This window comes from Clytia hemisphaerica, unplaced genomic scaffold (genome assembly GCF_902728285.1).
Source record: "Clytia hemisphaerica strain Z4C2 unplaced genomic scaffold, Clytia hemisphaerica genome assembly, whole genome shotgun sequence".
In the NCBI taxonomy this organism is placed as follows: Eukaryota; Metazoa; Cnidaria; class Hydrozoa; order Leptothecata; family Clytiidae; genus Clytia; species Clytia hemisphaerica.
Window position 1 is genome coordinate 296,068 of NW_027104530.1, and position 19,730 is coordinate 315,797.

At 34.5% G+C, this 19,730-nt stretch overlaps 1 protein-coding gene across 1 annotated transcript in view; it reads right to left on the reverse strand.

Moving 5' to 3' along the window:
- The window catches only part of LOC136822327 (tRNA-dihydrouridine(16/17) synthase [NAD(P)(+)]-like), a 40,233-nt gene extending 20,926 nt beyond the window's left edge, over positions 1-19,307 (reverse strand). Inside the window, exons 1-3 of the mRNA XM_067078568.1 lie at positions 19,023-19,307; positions 15,827-15,935; positions 15,527-15,577 (exon numbers count right to left, since the gene is read on the reverse strand). Of these exons, the coding sequence (XP_066934669.1) occupies positions 15,527-15,577; positions 15,827-15,935; positions 19,023-19,256 (394 nt within the window). The 5' untranslated portion in view covers positions 19,257-19,307. The remainder of the gene's footprint in view (positions 1-15,526; positions 15,578-15,826; positions 15,936-19,022) is intronic.
- Between the last annotated feature and the right edge of the window lie 423 nt (positions 19,308-19,730).

Below are 19,730 nucleotides of genomic sequence, written 5' to 3' on the forward strand. Positions count from 1 at the left end.
TCATTAGCCGAGTAGATTTAGTTTTGTTAGGACAATCTGCTAAACGTAGTATCAACATACTTATTGAAGCTCTTGTCCTGTAAGCACACTTCGACGGGTGAAATATCATATTTTTAAGTGTGTTATTTTTAATTCGATTTGTACTGATAGTCATTGCGTTCATTCTGGTAAGGGAATAGTCGTCGGAGAATCTTGCCTTTCAGCGATTGTCTTTTGAGGACAAGCAAAGTCAGGACATTGCTGCATTTTCAAATAATCTTATTCGTTGGTTATACTCATAATTTTAAAAGTGTTATCGTGTGTATCTTTTGTGTATCTATAGAGTATGATGGTAATAGCAAATGCAATTGATGAGAAACGTTTGGTTCCGGTAAAGCACATTCGTGATAATATTAATTAACGATTTCTACGGGAACACTCTCTGTTGTGCCTGTAGTGGTGAATTTCAAACAATTTTTCTTTGGCTTGAATGTGACAAAAACATTACGTCATGAATATAATTGGTACAAAGTTCTAAGCTAGCAGGTGATATTTTGCTCCAGATGTTTTAGAGCTACAACTGTAGCGCAGCTAAGAGGGGCGCAAAAATTGTGTAGGAGAGCAGATTTTTATGACATCGTAACTATCTTTTACTACCATGAATAGATAATTACAGTGTCATAGAAATCTGCTCTCCTACACAAATTTTGCGCCCCTCTTAGCTACGCTACTTCTACTAACTATACAACTTTATAATATGTAAACCAGTTTTCATACTGAAGACATATGAATCTAGTGAAGTTTTCAATATTCATTGGTACGGAGTTTTCAGCTACCAATCGTTTATACCAGGTACTTTTATGAGGTTGTACAGCCTTTTAATAAACTTGATCACGATAGCAAATTTCTATTTCAGCTTAAAGAAAACTGGCTATAAATGTAAAGTTCATCAATATGGAGTTTTTATGAAGTCGATTCCTTGTTTGATTGAGATCAGCGGGTTCCATATTATTCATGACAGCGGTTTTAGTGAACTTGTCATTTTGGGTAGGTCATAATTCTCATTCCAAATAAATTTAAGTTAAGCTATCCCCTATAGAATAAAAAACGAATCAACAAAAAGTCTTTAACCGTAAGCTCACAATATCCTGATGAAACTGTAAACCAACCCGGTACAAGAGAGCAGTTATGTTTTATAAAGCTTCGCTGATTGTTTTACGCATAAAACAAATGGATGCTCTCTAGTATTGGAAAAGTATAGTTGGAACAGTGGTTAGTATGGTTTGCTAGCAGAATTTTTATACTTTTTGCGGGTTTGTCATTGGTGAGTATGATGGAAAAATGAGGATGATTTCAAATCACTCTTGATCTCATAAGACAAGTGTATACTCTCGAATAGTATAGTTTGAAACTTGTCTTAAATCTACACTTTCTAAGCTTGTCATACTTGTTAATGTAGTGAGTATGATGGAAAAATGAAGATGATTTCAAATCACTTTCCATATTGTTCTTCATAATCATAAGTCAAGTAGATTCTCTGAGATATCTCAATCTTTTGACAAATTATACGAAGACCTCTATCTTAGGTTTAAGTTTCATTGTTTCAAAGAAACCTAATTTTCAAGATTATTATCCAAATCTCTATTCTGAGTAGCATTGTTTCCAAGAACAAACACAAATACGTCTAGAAGAAGTTTCATGTCATGCGAGCAAATCAAAAAGGGTTATGATTTTAAATTCATGACAACCGCTTGAGTTGCTCATAAGACGAGTGGATTCTATCGAGTTTTAATAAGAATCCTTTCAAAAACATTTTTCAATTTTGCTTGAACAGAAAACCTGTATTATTACATTAACATTCAAAAAATTGACGTCATAAACTGAAATAACGTCAAATAAAATTTCGAAGCGAGCTGAAAAATAATGAACTACCAGACAGCTTTTAAAAATAAAAGAGCACATTTCTGTAATATGTTTCTAAGATAAAAAGTAAATGGTAAGTTGAATTTTTCAACAGATTGGATTTTAATTCTTCACTATCTTGATGTTTATGATGATTTGATCAAACGACCTGGTTTCAACTCCTATAAACAAAGAAAGGTTCACTTTGTTTAAAATACACAATTTTGGATGAATAGATTTTATCTGAAAACCGTTTTTAAGGTCCTATGTATAAAGTCTAGATGGATCCCCTCTTTTTAATTTATCAAAAAGTTTCTCGAATTACTCATTAAAATGGTCTATACCAATATAAAAACATTTCGTATTTGAATTTGCACCGCCGGAGGCAGTTTCTTTCATAGTGGTACGCTAATCTCGTTTTGCCTTGGCTCATTACTTTGTCTGCCATTTACTTTCGGTTTTTTTAACTAGATTACCCAGGTGTTTCTCTTTTTTCCCCTAAATGTCTTTTATTCGGAATTGAATAATCGAGACATGAAAAATGACTATATTGTAATCAGTTTTCAATGAATAATCTAAAATGTACTGGAGATGACATGTAGGCGTTAAGAATGTGCGCGCCCTCTTTCGCGAGCGTGATGCGTGATGGAAGGCGGTCGTTTCAGTGTGGTTTAGATCCACACTGTGACCTAGTCTAAGCATCTACATATCTACTTCGGTGTTTATCTTATGAGCACAATCGAAAGTGGTGATAACTTTTTCAAATTGCTATTAATTTGCTCATTAGGTGATTTGTATCAACTCCCACCAATTTATAGAGATCCAATTCACAAAGCTGATTGTTTATCTATGCAAAGTATTGTCGGATTTGAATTATGGAGAAGTTTCAAAATGGCAGAATTGACTGAGGTCATGAGACAGAGAGATGATATAGATTTTGTAGATCTATTAAATCAAGTACGTTTAGGTGAACTTGATGTGTCTACAGTCTCTTTTTAGCAATATTGTGAAACTTTTGGTGCTTTCTTTTGTAAGCGCAATGAAATAGGCTGATTATTTCAAATTCATCAAAGTTTTTTCATGCGCTCATAAGAAAAGTGGAAGTATCTTAATATTTAAGCAACTTCTGGATATCAATCTCTAAGAAGCAATATTGCAAAAACTTTTGGTGCTTTCTCATGTGAGCACAATGAAATAGGATGGTGATTTCAAAATCATCACATCTTTTCAACTTGTTCATAAGGCGAGTGGATTCTCTCACAATATTTGTAAATATCTAATATTTCCCGGTGAAACCTTTGTTGTTTTCCCTTGTGAGCACAATCAAAAAGGCTGATGATTTCAAATTCAACGAAGCTTCTTGATGGCACATAAGGCAATTCGAAATTCTCAAATCTCTGGATATTTAAGCAACTTCTTTGTCTGCGATCTCTAAGTAACAATGAAGCTTATTTTTTTCCCAAAATTTTTTCATCTTATTTTGAATCTTCGACACAAACACAGATTCCGATTGGTGACTAAAATGAAAATCCTTCACAACTAGGAAATCAAGGTAGGTACAAAAGGATCATACTTTAGGTTACTTCCTTTCTATCTATCTATGTTTTCTTTTTTCGACATGCTTTTGAATGAATTGTTATTGTTTATTTCAAAATCATGTTCTTATGAACCATGTCGTTAAATAATGTGCAATGGGGAAATGCTTAGTCTGTGTTTATGTATGAACTTTGGCAGCATTTCGTTCAAAGAATGTGCAACCGGTAATTTCTCTCTTAGTTTGTGTCTAAAGCAAATTTCTATGGAAGCTTTATTTTACGACATGCTTCTAAATGAGTGGATATTGTTCAATTCCAGCTCTTCTTTACATTTAGAGGCATGTCGTGAAAGTGAAGAAACTAAGTTGACTAGGATTGAGTTGGACATGCTTTTGGACAAATTGATATCGTTTTTCATGTCATGGAGAAACGTCGCAGGGAGATCGTTCAGTTTATCGGCATTTTCATTGTACTGTGTTTTACTGTGTTCATGAAATTGACGTCATTTAATTGACTGATTGACGTCAAATAAAAAAAAAGTTGCATACTAGAAAGTTAAATAAGTGTAGAACGTTGTGTCGATCACATGACATGAAAACAGATGAAAGAAAAATTGAAATCATTTGTCTTGTCTTTTTTTGTGAGTATGAACTGAAAAGTAGGGTGATTTCAAATCAGCCAGTTTGTTTTCATTTATACTCAGAAGACGAGTTGGTCGAAATATCTGAATGATATTCTGTGTAGACAACAACATTCTTGTATATTGTGGGAATGATCATGAAGTTAGATAATTTTTCAATTATCTGCCCTAGTTCAATTAGCTGGTAAAATTATTTGGTTCTCAAAAGTATTTGAAAGTTTCATCCATAGCTTGTTAGACAGTTTTAAGTAAATGAAAATAATTTTCGATTTATCTGCCAAATCTGGTTGCATTGGACGGTGAGATGATTTGAAAGTCAAAAATATTAAAAAAAAACTGCATTTCATTCATTATATTTTGATACTTTGCCGTGCGAGAATAATAAAAAGGACAATGCTTTAAAATTAATATGAGCTTTAAATTCAGCTCATTGGGCAACTTTGCTCTCAGTTACCTGAAATATATGCTGAAAATATAAAATTTCTTTTATAGCTTCTCTTGTGAGTGTGATTAAAAAGTGTGATATTTTCAAACTATAGGCATGATCTTGATTGCACTCACAAGTTACAAAGCGGATTAGGAAAAATTCAGATGGCAAAAAGGAAAGCCTAGCAGAAGAAACTTGAGATTTCTTTTGCAGCTTCTCTTGTGAGTGTGTTCAAAACGTGCGATCCTTTAGAATTATTGGCATGATTTTAATAGCACTCACAAGTTATAAGCGGATTAGGAAAAATTTCAGATGGCAAAAAGGAAAGCCTAGCAGAAGAAACTTGACATTTCTTTCGTAGCTTCTCTTGTGAGTGTGTTCAAAACGTGCGATACTTTAGAATTATTGGCATGATTTTAATAGCACTCACAAGTTATAAGCGGATTAGGAAAAATTACAGATATCAAAATGGAAAGCGTAGCAGAAGAAAGTTGAAATTTTTTTTGTAGCTTCTCTTGTGAGTGTGTTCAAAACGTGCGATACTTTAGAATTATTGGCATGAGTTTTAATAGCACAAGTTATAAGCGGATTAGGAAAAATTTCAGATGGCAAAAAGGAAAGCCTAGAAGAAGAAACTTGAAATTTCTTTTGTAGCTTCTCTTGTGAGTGTGTTCAAAACGTGCGATCCTTTAGAATTATTGGCATGATTTTAATAGCACTCACAAGTTATAAGCGGATTAGGAAAAATTTCAGATGGCAAAAAGGAAAGCCTAGCAGAAGAAACTTGACATTTCTTTCGTAGCTTCTCTTGTGAGTGTGTTCAAAACGTGCGATACTTTAGAATTATTGGCATGATTTTAATAGCACTCACAAGTTATAAAAAGCGGATTAGGAAAAATTTCAGATGGCAAAAAGGAAAGCCTAGCAGAAGAAAGTTGAAATTTCTTTCGTAGCTTCTCTTGTGAGTGTGTTCAAAACGTGCAATACTTTAGAATTATTGGCATGATTTTAATAGCACTCACAAGTTATAAGCGGATTAGGAAAAATTACAGATATCAAAATGGAAAGCGTAGCAGAAGAAAGTTGAAATTTTTTTTGTAGCTTCTCTTGTGAGTGTGTTCAAAACGTGCGATACTTTAGAATTATTGGCATGAGTTTTAATAGCACAAGTTATAAGCGGATTAGGAAAAATTTCAGATGGCAAAAAGGAAAGCCTAGAAGAAGAAACTTGAAATTTCTTTTGTAGCTTCTCTTGTGAGTGTGTTCAAAACGTGCGATCCTTTAGAATTATTGGCATGATTTTAATAGCACTCACAAGTTATAAGCGGATTAGGAAAAATTTCAGATGGCAAAAAGGAAAGCCTAGCAGAAGAAACTTGACATTTCTTTCGTAGCTTCTCTTGTGAGTGTGTTCAAAACGTGCGATACTTTAGAATTATTGGCATGATTTTAATAGCACTCACAAGTTATAAAAAGCGGATTAGGAAAAATTTCAGATGGCAAAAAGGAAAGCCTAGCAGAAGAAAGTTGAAATTTCTTTCGTAGCTTCTCTTGTGAGTGTGTTCAAAACGTGCAATACTTTAGAATTATTGGCATGATTTTAATAGCACTCACAAGTTATAAGTGGATTAGGAAAAAATTCAGATGGCAAAATGGAAAGCCTAGCACAAGAAACTTGAAATTTCTTTTGTAGCTTCTCTTGTGAGTGTGTTCAAAACGTGCGATACTTTCAAACTATAGGCATGATTCTGATCGCACTCACAAGTTAGAAAGCCGATCCGCAAAAGTTAGCATTTTTATCAAAGAAATCTGCCGTGAGCAATTCTTAATAAGCAAGAAAATATTCTTTATCATGTTTTTATTTTGGCCCAGGTTTTTGGGCTCAAAATTCGATTTTTTGACGTCATTTTTTAACTTTTACAATCAATTCAAAATTTTATATGTAACTATGTCAGTTTCTACAAAAATTCCTTCGTAGCTTGTCCTGTGAGTGTCTTTAAGAAGATGCGATATTTTTAAACTATGGGCATGATTTTAATAAAGAGTACTTGTTGTTAGAGAGCTTGTTTTGTGAGCGCGATTCAAAAGCTCTTATTTTTTTATTCACGATCATAGAATAAGTAGAGTTCGAGAAATTTCTCACGTAAGTAAAAAGAAACAGTGACCACTGTCTGCAAGTCGTAATTTAACATTAATTAAAAATGAGATTCTATATGAAATATATGTCAGTTTCTACAAAAATTCGTTCGTAGCTTGTCCTGTGAGTGTCTTTAAGAAGATGCGATATTTTCAAACTATTGGCATGATTTTAATTGCACTCAAGGGTTCTAAAGCTAATTATGAGGAAAATTTCAGTTGGCAAGATTGAGAACATTATCGTAGAAACTTGTCTATAAGCAAGATTTGATATTCAACTGTAAAGAGTTGAGTTTGTTAAGTCTTGCTTCTTGGCACGTCATTTGGAAAGTAATTCTTCTTCGTTTTCTTATATTGTATTAAGTAAGTCTGCGACCGCAGTCGGAGGCGACCCGAAGGCTCCTCTTTCGATAGCTATCTACCCGAAGGTAGGGGAGGGCGCCACTCTTTCTCACTGGATTGCTCCACTTACCCTTGATCCTTCTCTTAACTGCTGAGCAACAAGCAGAGAAGGCATCTTGGGAATCGGATGCTCTACCACTGCATTACGGTCACTTCTTATATTGAGAGCAATCTAAAGAAGGGGATATTCTTTTCGATCATAGACGTATTTTTCTTATTACTCGATACAATGGGTGGTTCTCGGTATAATTTCTTAAATTGTTTTACGAGTATTGTCCTCACCAAACATTATGATGTATCTAAGGAAATGCTTCCGGCCGTTTGTCTTCTTGAAAACACAAATTTTGGGCTGGAGAGTTTTCTTCAGGTACAACTTATGTCTCGTTGAAAACAAGAAACTAAGCGAGTTTTCAATTCTCAAAGTAAAGAAGCTAGGATAGGCACTTGATGAAAGAGTTAAGATTCGAGCATCATACTTTGGTTTTCTTTTGCGAGCATTACTTATAGCAAAAGATGATACTCCATGCATGTGTTTGTCTGTAAGCAGGATAAGAGATGTTTAACTTCAAGATGGAGGCTTCTTTTACATAATGCCGTGCTATTGCCTGTTTTGCGAGTGCAATTCAAAAGGAGCGGTATTTTCAGGATACGCGACAATTTTGATTGCACTCATAGAACAGGGATATGTTATAGCGGAGCTGGATGAAGGACGAGAATTCCTTAGCGGATTGCTTCTTTGTCTTTTCTATTGTAAATTGTTCATAATAGAAATCCATCTCTGTCTCCTTGAGTGTTCTGTTTTTATAAGAAAAATGAAGCAGACAAAGTATTCATGCAGTACGTTTGCACATATTTTGCTATGATGTTCCCGCTTTTCATCAAAATAATATTTGTAGAAGATACCCTAAAAGTTTCCTTATAAATGAAATCTATTTTTATCAGCGTGTGTTATGAATTTGAGAAGCTTTCATGATTTCTCTTTAAAAATTTCGGATGTAAATATTTTGACAAATATTGTTTCAATTGACTTGAAATTTTTTCCATAATCAGACATACCGACTTGCTATCTGAAAATATCAGTTAAAAAGTGAGGCACCCCGCGGTGTAGCGCGGTATTTCAAACGAAAAAGTACTATTTATAATCTTATAGAAGAAACTTCTTATAACTTTACTAATGAAAACAATGTTTTTCATTTTTTAAATTGTCATTCACCAATGTTTTACAGACCCTGGCTGCGTTTAGACCAACTGGCATTTGTAATTTGGTATTTGCTCATGAGTGAGTCGATTTTAATAGCTTTCCATTGTATTTTCTGCCATGGCATTTAAGGAATCGTCTTTTTAGAGTCATTACTGAAAAGGTGATTCCTTCAAGTTCAACTTTGACAGATCAAACAATGAAAAGCATGGAATTTCTCAAAAACTGCAGTCATTAAGACTGAAACTTTTTGCCGTAGGGCTAGGCTATGGCAAATCTTGCAAATTTTACAATCTATAGAAAGAACTGAATAAGAAACGTGCAAATACTTTAAAAAACCAAAAATATCATTTTTTCACTTTGTTTTGGTTCCTTTGTTTGATTTGAAATGCCAGAAAAGGGGATTCCTTTGCTCAAAATGGCATGAAATGCCAACGAAATGCCAACACGCTGTCATCATTAGGCGTTTGACAAACCGAACAATTGCGCGGAACAATAGAATTCAAAAGAAAACTGCAAGCAATTACAAATGCCAGGCTGGTCTAAACGCAGCCCCTCTTGATAATTAAAAGTTTTTAATCATGAACGATAAATGCAGCAGCAGAATCATTGGCTAAGAGGAAATCCAAATTTCATGAGTTTGTAATTAAAAAATTTAAATTTCATATCAAATTTTAATGTCAGGGACAGAGATAGAACAAGGCTTTTTTAAATGTGCGTTATCCAGCTCCGCTATAACATATCCCTGCATAGAACAAGAAGTATTTTTTTGCTGTATTTTCAAAAAATATTTCAATTCTAACATGTTAGATAATACATAGCCTTAGGGGTAAAATCTATAGAAGGGGGTTTCTTATGTGTACCACACCAACATTTGTCGTTGGAAGCTTGTTTGTAAGTGAAATTGAAGAAAGCAACATTTTCAGAATAATTAGATTCTTTTCAATCATTCTCGTCGAACAAGGTGGGCTCTAGTAAAATTCAAGAATACTTTAGTCGCTTTTCCGAATGTGTATGACTTCTACTTGGTTAGACATCAACAGTGTAGTAATAGAAGAATTATCGGTAGGTAAGCTTGGAAAGTGGATTCATTGGCTGCGACTTTAAGATGGCACCTAAATCTTTCCATTATATTTATTACCGAGAAGTCTTTAAACCATATTATGGCATCGTAAAGCTTTTAGTTTTGTCAGTATCATTTTATGATTGCTTGTTTGCAAGCATGTTAGTGAATTCATTGGCTGCCACTTTAAGACGGCAGCTAAATGTCCAGAACATTGTTATTACCAAGTTGTGTTTAAATCATACTATATGGTATCATGTAGCTTCTAGTTTTGCAGTGTACCGAAAGTGTTGTTTATTAGAGTGGTTGTCTTTCATTGGCCATAAAGGTTAATTTCAAGCAAGATTTTCAAGGTAAATTTCTTCATAAATTTGTCGGCATTTCTTCCTTAAAATAATACCATGTTGACTATGTGAAGGGCCTTATTCATTAAACCTAATGACTGTATATATACGATTGACCTGCATTTGAAAGTTAGAATATCATTTATGTGAATAACTTGTGAGTATCATCTTTACCCAGTAATCCTGTTTAAAGGGATATGTTACTTTGTTGAATTTGAACAGGATTGTGCAGCAATGGTTTTTTTTAGTTAAGAGATTTGTTGTTTGCTTCTGCTCAAATATACCAAGCACAATACACACTATTTTTACAAGAACAATCTTAAAAGAACATGATGTCGATTTAAGAAGCTATTCTTGAGTCAATAAGTAAATGAGGTAAATAAATTAAGAACATTTTAAGAGCATAATAGGCCTGAAAATAACAGCATAAGAACAGCCGATTCTCAGCCGAAGTAGATAGATAAATTCAATTTTAACGTCGGAAGACTTCACCTTTCATTAAATTGGAAAACGATTTTTTGAAACTATTTTTAGGATTTCAATATCGTGAAGTTTAAAATGGAGTGGTAGGGTTTTGTAATGGTTGGGTTTAGATTGAGCATGATTTTCAGAGCTGAATAATCATGTCCATTGCAAACACTTAAAACTCAAAGAACACCCTCCAAAAAATCGGTCGCCCTTTTCCAAGAATCGTATTGGATATTGTGTTCTCTTCTCTTCATTTCCAGAACACGGCAATATTCATCTTAACGTGATTTCAAAGAATAAAACTATTTTCTCGGTAAGAAAGTTTTAGCTTCGGAATCATGTTCATATAAACATAACAAACACCACGAACTCTAAAACCGATAACTAGAATTAAAGAACTATTCAAATAATAAAGTATGTCTTTCTCTGAACGTGATTTCCAGAGAAAACCTTTTTTTTATAAAGAGGAATGTTTTTCTGAGTCATGTTTATTCATTCAGTCAAGGACCTTAAGAAACGATAAGTGGAATAAACGGTTCGTTCAAAAAAAAATACATTCAGCTAAGAATATGTGTTTTTCTGGACGTGATTTACAGAAAAAACTTTTTTTTTTTATAAAGTGGAGATTTCTTGTGAGTCATGTTGATTCAGTTAACCAAGGACCTCAAAAAGAAAGGTTGTGCTCTTCGTTCTCGGTAGAAAAGTTCATAATCAAGCGGAAAGAATTAAAAGCTGCACGCACAGCTACTATAAAGAAATTGAAGCGCGCGAAAGCATAATAAAAGTCAAAAGTGAGAGCGAAAAAAGACTAAACACAATGGTCAATGATCTACAGGCAAAATGTCAGGAACACATCAAGGATAAAAATCAAATTACCAATGTAATACAGAGCCAGTTTTCCCCGCTAGAAACAAAACTAACAGCCAAGATAGAAGAGACGTTGAATAACAAGACTCCAAAAATTCAAACCACAACAGAGCCACGAAAGAAAAGTTTTGCTGAAGCGACTAAAAACAATAATCGATTTAACTTTTTATTTTCTGTTGGTAACAAAATAGCTTCATATAAATACAAAACTAATAAAAGTGTTGGTACACTAGTAAAAACTATTTAAAAATAAATAAAGTAATAAAAAATTAAAAAGTCAATGGAGATTATGCACAAATTTTGCAGGTAAAATTTTCACCCGACCAGCTTTGGAGTTTAATTTTGAAAAGTTTAGGAGAATCGGCAGCTTTGATTTCAGAAGGCAGGCAATTCCAAAGAAGACTACCACGAAAGACTAAGGAGTTTAGTACGTAGGTTTTGGTTTTGCCTACATTGGGTAAAAGAATTCTCCTATTTCCAGAACGAAGTATATATGGCGACTTTGTTAGAGTAAACATATCCCATAAAAAACTTGGGCTTTCTCTCCAAATAATATTATATACTGCACGGAGAAGAAATCTAAGATTCTTAACATGAATATGGAAACACTGGTATCCTTGTTTAGTAGAGTTTCAAAGTCTGAAGAGAAATCAAAATAGACTGCTCGCAACGCCCTCGCATGGAATTTGATAAGCGTAAACAGCATGAAACAGCTACTACGAAGGGAGAAAATAGAAGAACAAATTGAAGACCAAAGAAAGCTATCGACAGACGCAAATATCATTATCCATGGGGTAAATGAAAATGAAAGTAAAGAAGATATCGATTTCGTTACTGAGCTTCTGAATGACGTTAATTTAAAGACTCAACCAACCTACGTCTCTCGTGTTGGAAGAGAATCTAAAGTTATGCGCCCAATCAAAGTTGCATTCAAAGACAGTCATAACAAATACAGATTCATGAAGAAGTTGACTGAATTGAAACAACACGAGAAGTACGCGAAATTAAGTATCACCGACGACTTGACAAAAATGGAGAGGGAACAAATCAAAGAGTGGAAAAAGAGAGCAGACGAGATGAATAAAGCCAGATCGAACGATGGTTTTAAATGGAGGGTACGAGGAAGCCCTCGTGAAAAATTATATTTTAAAAAGATTTTTTGTACAAGGGTTTAGAGGCTTTTGTGCCTGAAATGTATAATTCATTATAATAATAATACAATAATAACTGGTTTGGAGGTCAATACGGTAAAATATTGACCTTATCCTGCGCACAGACCTCGCAAGCTCGGTCTGTACTTCGGCTGCGGTCAATATTTTACCGTATTGACCGAGAAAACAGTTATATTATATTGTGTTTATAAACTGGTGAACATTCTTTGTGTGTTTCTGGCCAAAAAAATGCATTTTCCACTCATTTTCCATGATTTTTTCGTTTCTTTTTTACCCAATATTTTCTTCGATTTATTCTGACGTCACTTTCTTATGAGAAGTCATTGCAAAGTCAGTTTTTTAAATCATGTTCAAACTGACGAAACTGTTCTATTCATGATATGCACCACTGCAATGAGTTCACGAAATTATGCAACTTTTCTGTTTTGTTCCACCCAATACGTCACTTTTTCTATTGTTTAAGTGACGTATTGGGTGGAATATTGTAAAAGTTTTCAGAAGACTCTCCAGTGGTGCATATCATGAATAAAACAAATTTCCCTTTTCAAAATCATCGTCAGTTTGACCAAAGCACTAAAGTGGTCTTTACCGTATTTTGTTAACCGGTTACTTTTTCGAAGCGGGCTACATGGCTTTTTGCGCAATGCAATTGGTTCTTTTCGCATGACGACGGGCCTACATTGTCCAGAGTTGCCCGTCGTTAGGAAAATTCATTGTGACGTCACTTTTTCAAAGGAAAATGAACAATGCGTTGACATCATTTCTCTCATTTTTTATTTCTGACGTCAGAAATTATAGCAATTTTTTATCTCTTTTCGCTTGTTTTTTCTGCTTTATTTCGCTATTTTTCCTGGATAAAGCGCTAAAAATCAATCAAAGTTGAAGGAAACGGTTAACAAATACAATAATGACCGGTTTTTTTCGGGCTGTACTGAAAATATTGCCCTCGGTCAACGCAACAACCTCGCAAGCTCGGTCGTTACTTGACCTCGGGCAATTTTCTCAGTACAGCCCTCACTATCCGGTCATTATTGTATTAATATTGACCGCTGGAGAACCAATCAAAATAGCGCATTTTTGGCCCAGCGCTAAGCGTAGGCCTTTCATTTGCAATTTTCTGTCTGTCCGTTGTCCGTGTGTCACTTTAGGCAGAAACGGCGCTTAAAACCAGTACCACACATTTTAATTTTGCCGTCTGGAGATGGAAAAGCTTGCTAAAGTCGGATACTGGCTATAAAAGATATATTTTCTGATTCCGCGCTCCTTCAAAACAATTTTCAAAACAAAACAAGATGGCGGTCGAAGCGAGGAGGTTAATTCATACTTTCTCGAACATTTTCTTTGCTTTAGTGGTCAAGAGACTTTCAAACCAAAGAAATTTTGTAATTGTTTTTCTTTATAAACCTTTTTCAACATTCTGCCATATCTTATAGTCTTTGCTCAAGTTTTATGAGTAAAAATTCTACCTTAAATCACTTTCATTTCTAATTTCTTGTTTTCAAAAAGACTTCATAAATTTTTAGGAAATAATGGCTTCTGATACAGAAATAAATAAACTGAAATGCAGCTGATGTGTAAAATTGAATAAGATTGGAACTTTTTTCTTGATGCTACATAAGAAAACAGTCACTTCTGGATCTGTCGCTGTTCAGGCTGTTAGTGTTAACAAAACCACGGTGGTCAGTGGTGGGACGTGGTATGATTTTCAAACTCAACACATAATTATTTCAAGTAAACTGATTCTGGAATTTGGTAATGGACACTAAAATGGAGCCCATGTGTAAATTGGAACAAGATTGGAACTTTTTCCATGATGCTACGCGTGAAAATGGTTATTTCTGGATCTGTCTCGTTTGGCGATTGGTGGCTTGATTTGTCAAACTCGACACATAATTATTTCAAATAAGTTGATTATGGAATCATGTTAATGGAGACTGAAATGCGCTCATGTGTAAATTTGAAGAAGATTGGGACTTTTTTCATGATTCTACACGTATATTAAATAAAATGGTCATTTCTGGATCTGTCGCATTAAACGATCGGTGGCTTGATTTTTCAAACTCGACTCATATAATTATTTAAAGCATAAACTGATTCTGGAATCTGTTAATGGACACTAAAATGCAGCTCATGGGTAAATTTGAACTAAGCAGTGAAAATGGTCATTTCTGGATCTGTCACATTAACTGTTAACTCACATTAAATCATATGAATTTTATTAGCCTTGATATGCAGACCGTAAACTATTTGATCGTCTAGTTTTTTAAAGATTATTTTTCTGGTTTACGGTCTGGTCCAACTAACATGCCTGCAGGGATTTTTAAAAACCCGCGAATATATAGTGAGTAGTGGGCGCTCTTTAACCAATTAGGTGCACTCACATATTCAGGGAGAAATATCCCTGAATATGTGAGTGCACCTAATTGGTTAAAGAGCGCCCACTACTCACTATATATTCGCGGGTTTTTAAAAATATTTTTCTATGGGCGCGCATAATTTATGGAATTTTCCACCTAGGACATTTTTATTCCAAACCCCCCCCCCCTGCTTAGTAAGTTTTGATATTTTTTCCAACCTCCCCCCGCTTATTCCAAACCCTCCAGCTATTAGGTACCGTGAGATTGGATAACTTGCATCAGTGGAGGCTAACATGCATAGCCCTTAAATGAAAGACCTGGCTGGTCATTAAAATACAAAATTAAATCAAAACAAAAATTGTAGAGTAGAGCTGCGAGCGGAGCTGCGTAGTTGTATTTTAATGACCAGCTAGGTCTTTCATTTGAGGGCTATGCATGTTATGTTATCCTCCACTGATGCAAGTTACCCAATCTCACGATACCTGAGAGTATTCAACCGGGTGAACCTGCGCCTGTAGAGCCGGTTGGTAGGAAACCATTTAATAAAATTTGAAGCATCTAACCAATGAGAAGTACAGCGGTGATTTTGGAAAAATTTTCCCTGTCTTCACTTTGATTCATGTCAACAGGGTCATACATTTGTTGTTTTGCACGCTCGTTTTCAACACGTTACTTTTCGCTGGGCCTTCAAGCCAACAGGCTTCTTGTCTTGTATTGACCGGCTTTTACTTCAACCAGTTAATAATGTTTCATAGAGGTCAATAGACCTGCGAAATATATTGCTATATAATAAGAACCATAGGTGGAATGGACGTTTCGTTCAATAAGTATTCATTTAGGTTAGAAATTTCCCAATCTGGAATCAAATAATGATTGACTGTATTTTTGGAGGTATTTTTGTTGTTTTGAGGAACAGGAGCCGCCCATGACAATGTGTACAACATGTGCATGAGGGATAATACAGTTGATTATCTCTTTGTTAAAGGCCGAGTGAGCAAACAGATAGAGTAAAAAAAAGTAAATAGAATTCACTTACTGATATTCTCCACTCGTTCCCACTCTTCCATTAGAAATGCACCGTAATGTCCTTAAAATGGAAAACAAAGGATGAGATGATAAAATGTCGAAGGACGGCTTCTTATGCAATGCCTGTTTAATATTCGTGATGTGAGGCACTAGAGAGTCTTCCTATAATAATTCTAGTGCTACCCTTTTTTGGACGAGCCCTTCTGCCATGCGAGAATTGTAAGAAAACCAGTGATTTATATCATGAAAAGTTTACTCAACAAAGGCAACCCTAGAAAAAATGATCGCCTTGAAAATTCCACATTTGTACCTCTCGCAGCGATGACTTGAGGGCAACCGAGATTCAAATCAACTCCATCACAATGTGGTTCTGCTAATTCACAAGCATCTGCAAATATCTCAGGATCGTTTGCACAAAACTGAAAAAAAGAAAAAGGTCGTATTATAGTCATAAACTCAATTGACTTTTCAGAAAAGATGGGGCTTTCACATAAACTAGAGAGCTGCTTACATTTGAAGTCAATACTTTTTGACTACAGACTTCCATACGCCTATCGATACTAATGATTTGACATGGAAAGTTTTTAATTGACTTGACATTTTCAGGCTAACTCTGATACAAGCCAAGCTAATTTTAACCTAAACTTTATTTCACACGAGAGAAATTTCTCTGAGTCTCTGAGATGGATGATCATCTGCCTGGCACGTGATAAACAGCTTGGGGCTAGACATTTGAGCAGGCTAAGGGGTTAGATTTTCCCCAAAAGTGTGGGTAGAAAATGGGGTTTTTGTCAATTATCCAAAACAAGTTTTAAGAGTAGTATTTGCCCTAATAATGATTACTAACTGATTAGCACTAATTAAAAACAAGAGCTTACAATGTACAAATTTTGAGCACTTTGAAAATTAAAACAAATATGATCATATTTCATGTAAACTAAATAAGATGAACAAGGGTATGTTTCTTCAGTCTTGAGTTGAAGCGATAGTGGACAAAGACAAAAGATTGGTTACAGCCGTTTCTTACGAATTTTCAAAATTACCATGATCTAGTTGTCGATTCTAAAATTTGCGTACAGCACCTGACCCCGAGAATGTAGGTGAAATTTGAATCAGACCTGAGAGATGTATATTTGCATTTGAAAAAATATTGAATGTTTTAAACGAAATTTTGAACTCCCAAAATCCTTTCCCAGGGGCTAGTTTCATTACTTTTGATAGATAAGCTAATTTTTTTGGTCCTTGAAGTTGACTCCCATTTTCGTTATAACCCCCAGAATGTAGGTTTGGTTTTATGGCTTTAAATCTAGTAATAGTAAATTTTTGATATTTTTTCGATTGAATTAATTATAACAGAAAATTTTAGAAATATTTTATGCCAAAACAATATTCTAAAGAGCTTTTGTTATTCTCAAAATTGGATTTTTTCGCTTTTTAACCCCCAGAATGTAGGTGAAAAGATTCGGTTGCTGAGAGCGAAATTTCAGTATTCATCGGAAATTTTTGTTCTCTAAGTGAAATTTATACTTTAGAAATATACTCTGACAAAAAATTAACAAAGATATTAATTTTATTGTGCTACAAATGATGAAAAGTAAAAGAAAGGACGAAAAGAAGAGACAAGAAGGTTGTTTTTATTTTGAAGGTTGAAGATTCTGTATTAAAATATATGAATAATGTAACAACACCCCTGCCTCACAGCCCCGGTGGAACTTTTCCAACATCGGGTCAAAAAATTTCTACTAAATTCCCAATGGGGATAGAAATTCTATTGTTCCATACTTAGGCAAATTTTTTGATTGAGCTGGGGTCCCAGCGGGTCTGGGACACGTCGTAAAAGCTTAAAATGCCAACATTAATCATCTCTCATGTAATACTTTCATGTTATGAAAGTACAGAAAAAAAGTTTTATATAATTTGACAGACTTTTTTTGTCGGGTTTTGAAAGGCCCCAAAATTGTAGGTATCAACTAAACGCAAAAGGTAGGTCAAACATTTTCGTTAAAATATCTAACTTAGAACAATAAATATTGAAATGGACTATTTTCCCCATTTCTTTAGTTCATTAGGAGTAAGAAAATACCCTATCATCGTAACTTAATTCCAATAGATTTCGATTTAGAGAGGATTTATTTTTAAAATGTCTCAGTTCGGGTAGTATCCAATCAACTTCGATTCAGATTTTCGCCTGAAAAAATAAATTCTAGTTAAAATTTTATGTCTAGAAATAATCAGTAATATGTAACAGTATGCTCTGAAACAACTTTTTATGAAGTTGAACTATCGTTAGGGCTACCATGCTAAAAAATGAGAAACCTACATTCTCGGGGTTTACTACATTCTCGGGGTCAGGTGCTGTAATGCTGATTTGATGAAACAACATGGCAATATAATATTCAAAACGCAATCTGGAGATGAGTATTCCAGGAGTGATTGAGTTTGAAAGTAAGACGAAAAACTAAGTCTTAGTCCTATTTATCTACGACGACGAACAAAAAAAGGAAAAACTATGAATAGAGAATTATACAAGGATGTGATAGTGCTGATGTCAGCAATTCTCTCAATCGCAATCACAATCATCAATAGTTCATGCATTTATATCATCGTGACAACAAAAAAAATACGAGAAAAACCACCCATGATATTCATCGTAAATCTCCTCGTAACTTATTTACTACAAGGCGTTTTCGTGCTACCGACCTACGCCGTTTTCCGGTCCGGCAACTTTAGCGAGACTGTGTGTGCATATGTGTGTGATGCATGGCGCCTGTCTTACATGGTCACATTTTACGGGATGTGTGTCAACGTGTTACTGATCGCAATTGATCGATTTCTCGCAGCCAAATACGCGTTATCTCGTAAAATCAGGCTGACTTCGACAAAGTGTAAGACAATATGCTGTTTGGCGTGGTTGTACATAATCATATTATGTTTGATACCGTTTGTGCCGATGAAAAGGTCAAAATCGTTGGAGAATTCAAAATGTCATTACAACCAACCGAGGATTTGGACTATTTTCATGCTGCTTGTCAACTCCACTCTCCCTCTAGCTCTGAATTTTGGCATTTATACATACATTGCTCGCAAAATGAAACACAACAGTAGAGTGTTATTTGGAAGGCAGAAAAAACACAGTCAAGCTACAATAGATCGACTAGCTTTGAATAGAAAGTTGACAACTCTGACGGTCAAAATAACACTCCTTTATGGTATGACCTGGATACCTTCTATTGTTTACTATAAGCTTGTTACCATAGCACCTAAAATATTCAGTGACGATTTTTACGGTTCCGACACAGAAGAAATAATAACATTTGTCAACAAGTTTGTGACATTTTTGGATGCTGTTTTCGCACCTGTTCTGTTTTGTTACAGTAGTGAAGATTTCAGAAAAGCTTTTTGGGTGAAAAGAAGTGCGGTAGAAAGTTATGAACTGAAATGAAACTTAATCAAGAAGGGCGCGAAGCACCTGAATGTAACCCAGATTACAAAAAAACTTAGCATACCTGAAAAAGCAGAGGTCGATCATCAGGGCAATGTTCAATAACCAGTTTCCTGTACTTTGGATCTCTGGAAAAGATACCAGCATGCCACATCGGTGTGTAACAAAGATGCACACCTAATTCTCTTGACATTTTTCTGAACGGTAATTCTGATTGGTCAACCATTGGTGCTAAAACATGTTTAGGTGAACCGAGAACCTCTTTGTAAAATTTGTATCCTTCGTTTTCTTCAGCCATTTTAATGTTAAGTGTGATTTATAATTGTATCTTTTTGTTATTTTTATGATTGATATTTTTTTAGTTTAGTTTTTTAACTAGGAATAAAAATAAAATCAATAGAGCAACTATGCAAATTGATTAGTTGATTTTCAAACTCAGCATCGCATTAAAAAGTGAGAAATCTCGGAGAAACATTTATGCTAAGCTACAAATTAAAAAACCATGGTAAACTATAATAGAATTATTGTATGTAACCTAATTACATTAGGTAAAATTTAATAGTATATTATCATATAGAATATAAATATCAGTGTGCGATGGATGGGCAGTGTCCTACCAGCTCAAATTTTATAAAACTTTTAAAAAATTCATTTACCTAAAAATGATTATCATAAAAATTCAAGAAGAATAGTTGTCACACTTTTAGGCGTATTGTTTATTGATGCTGCCGATATTTTTTTTTTATCTTGCTATATATGTAATTAATTTTCA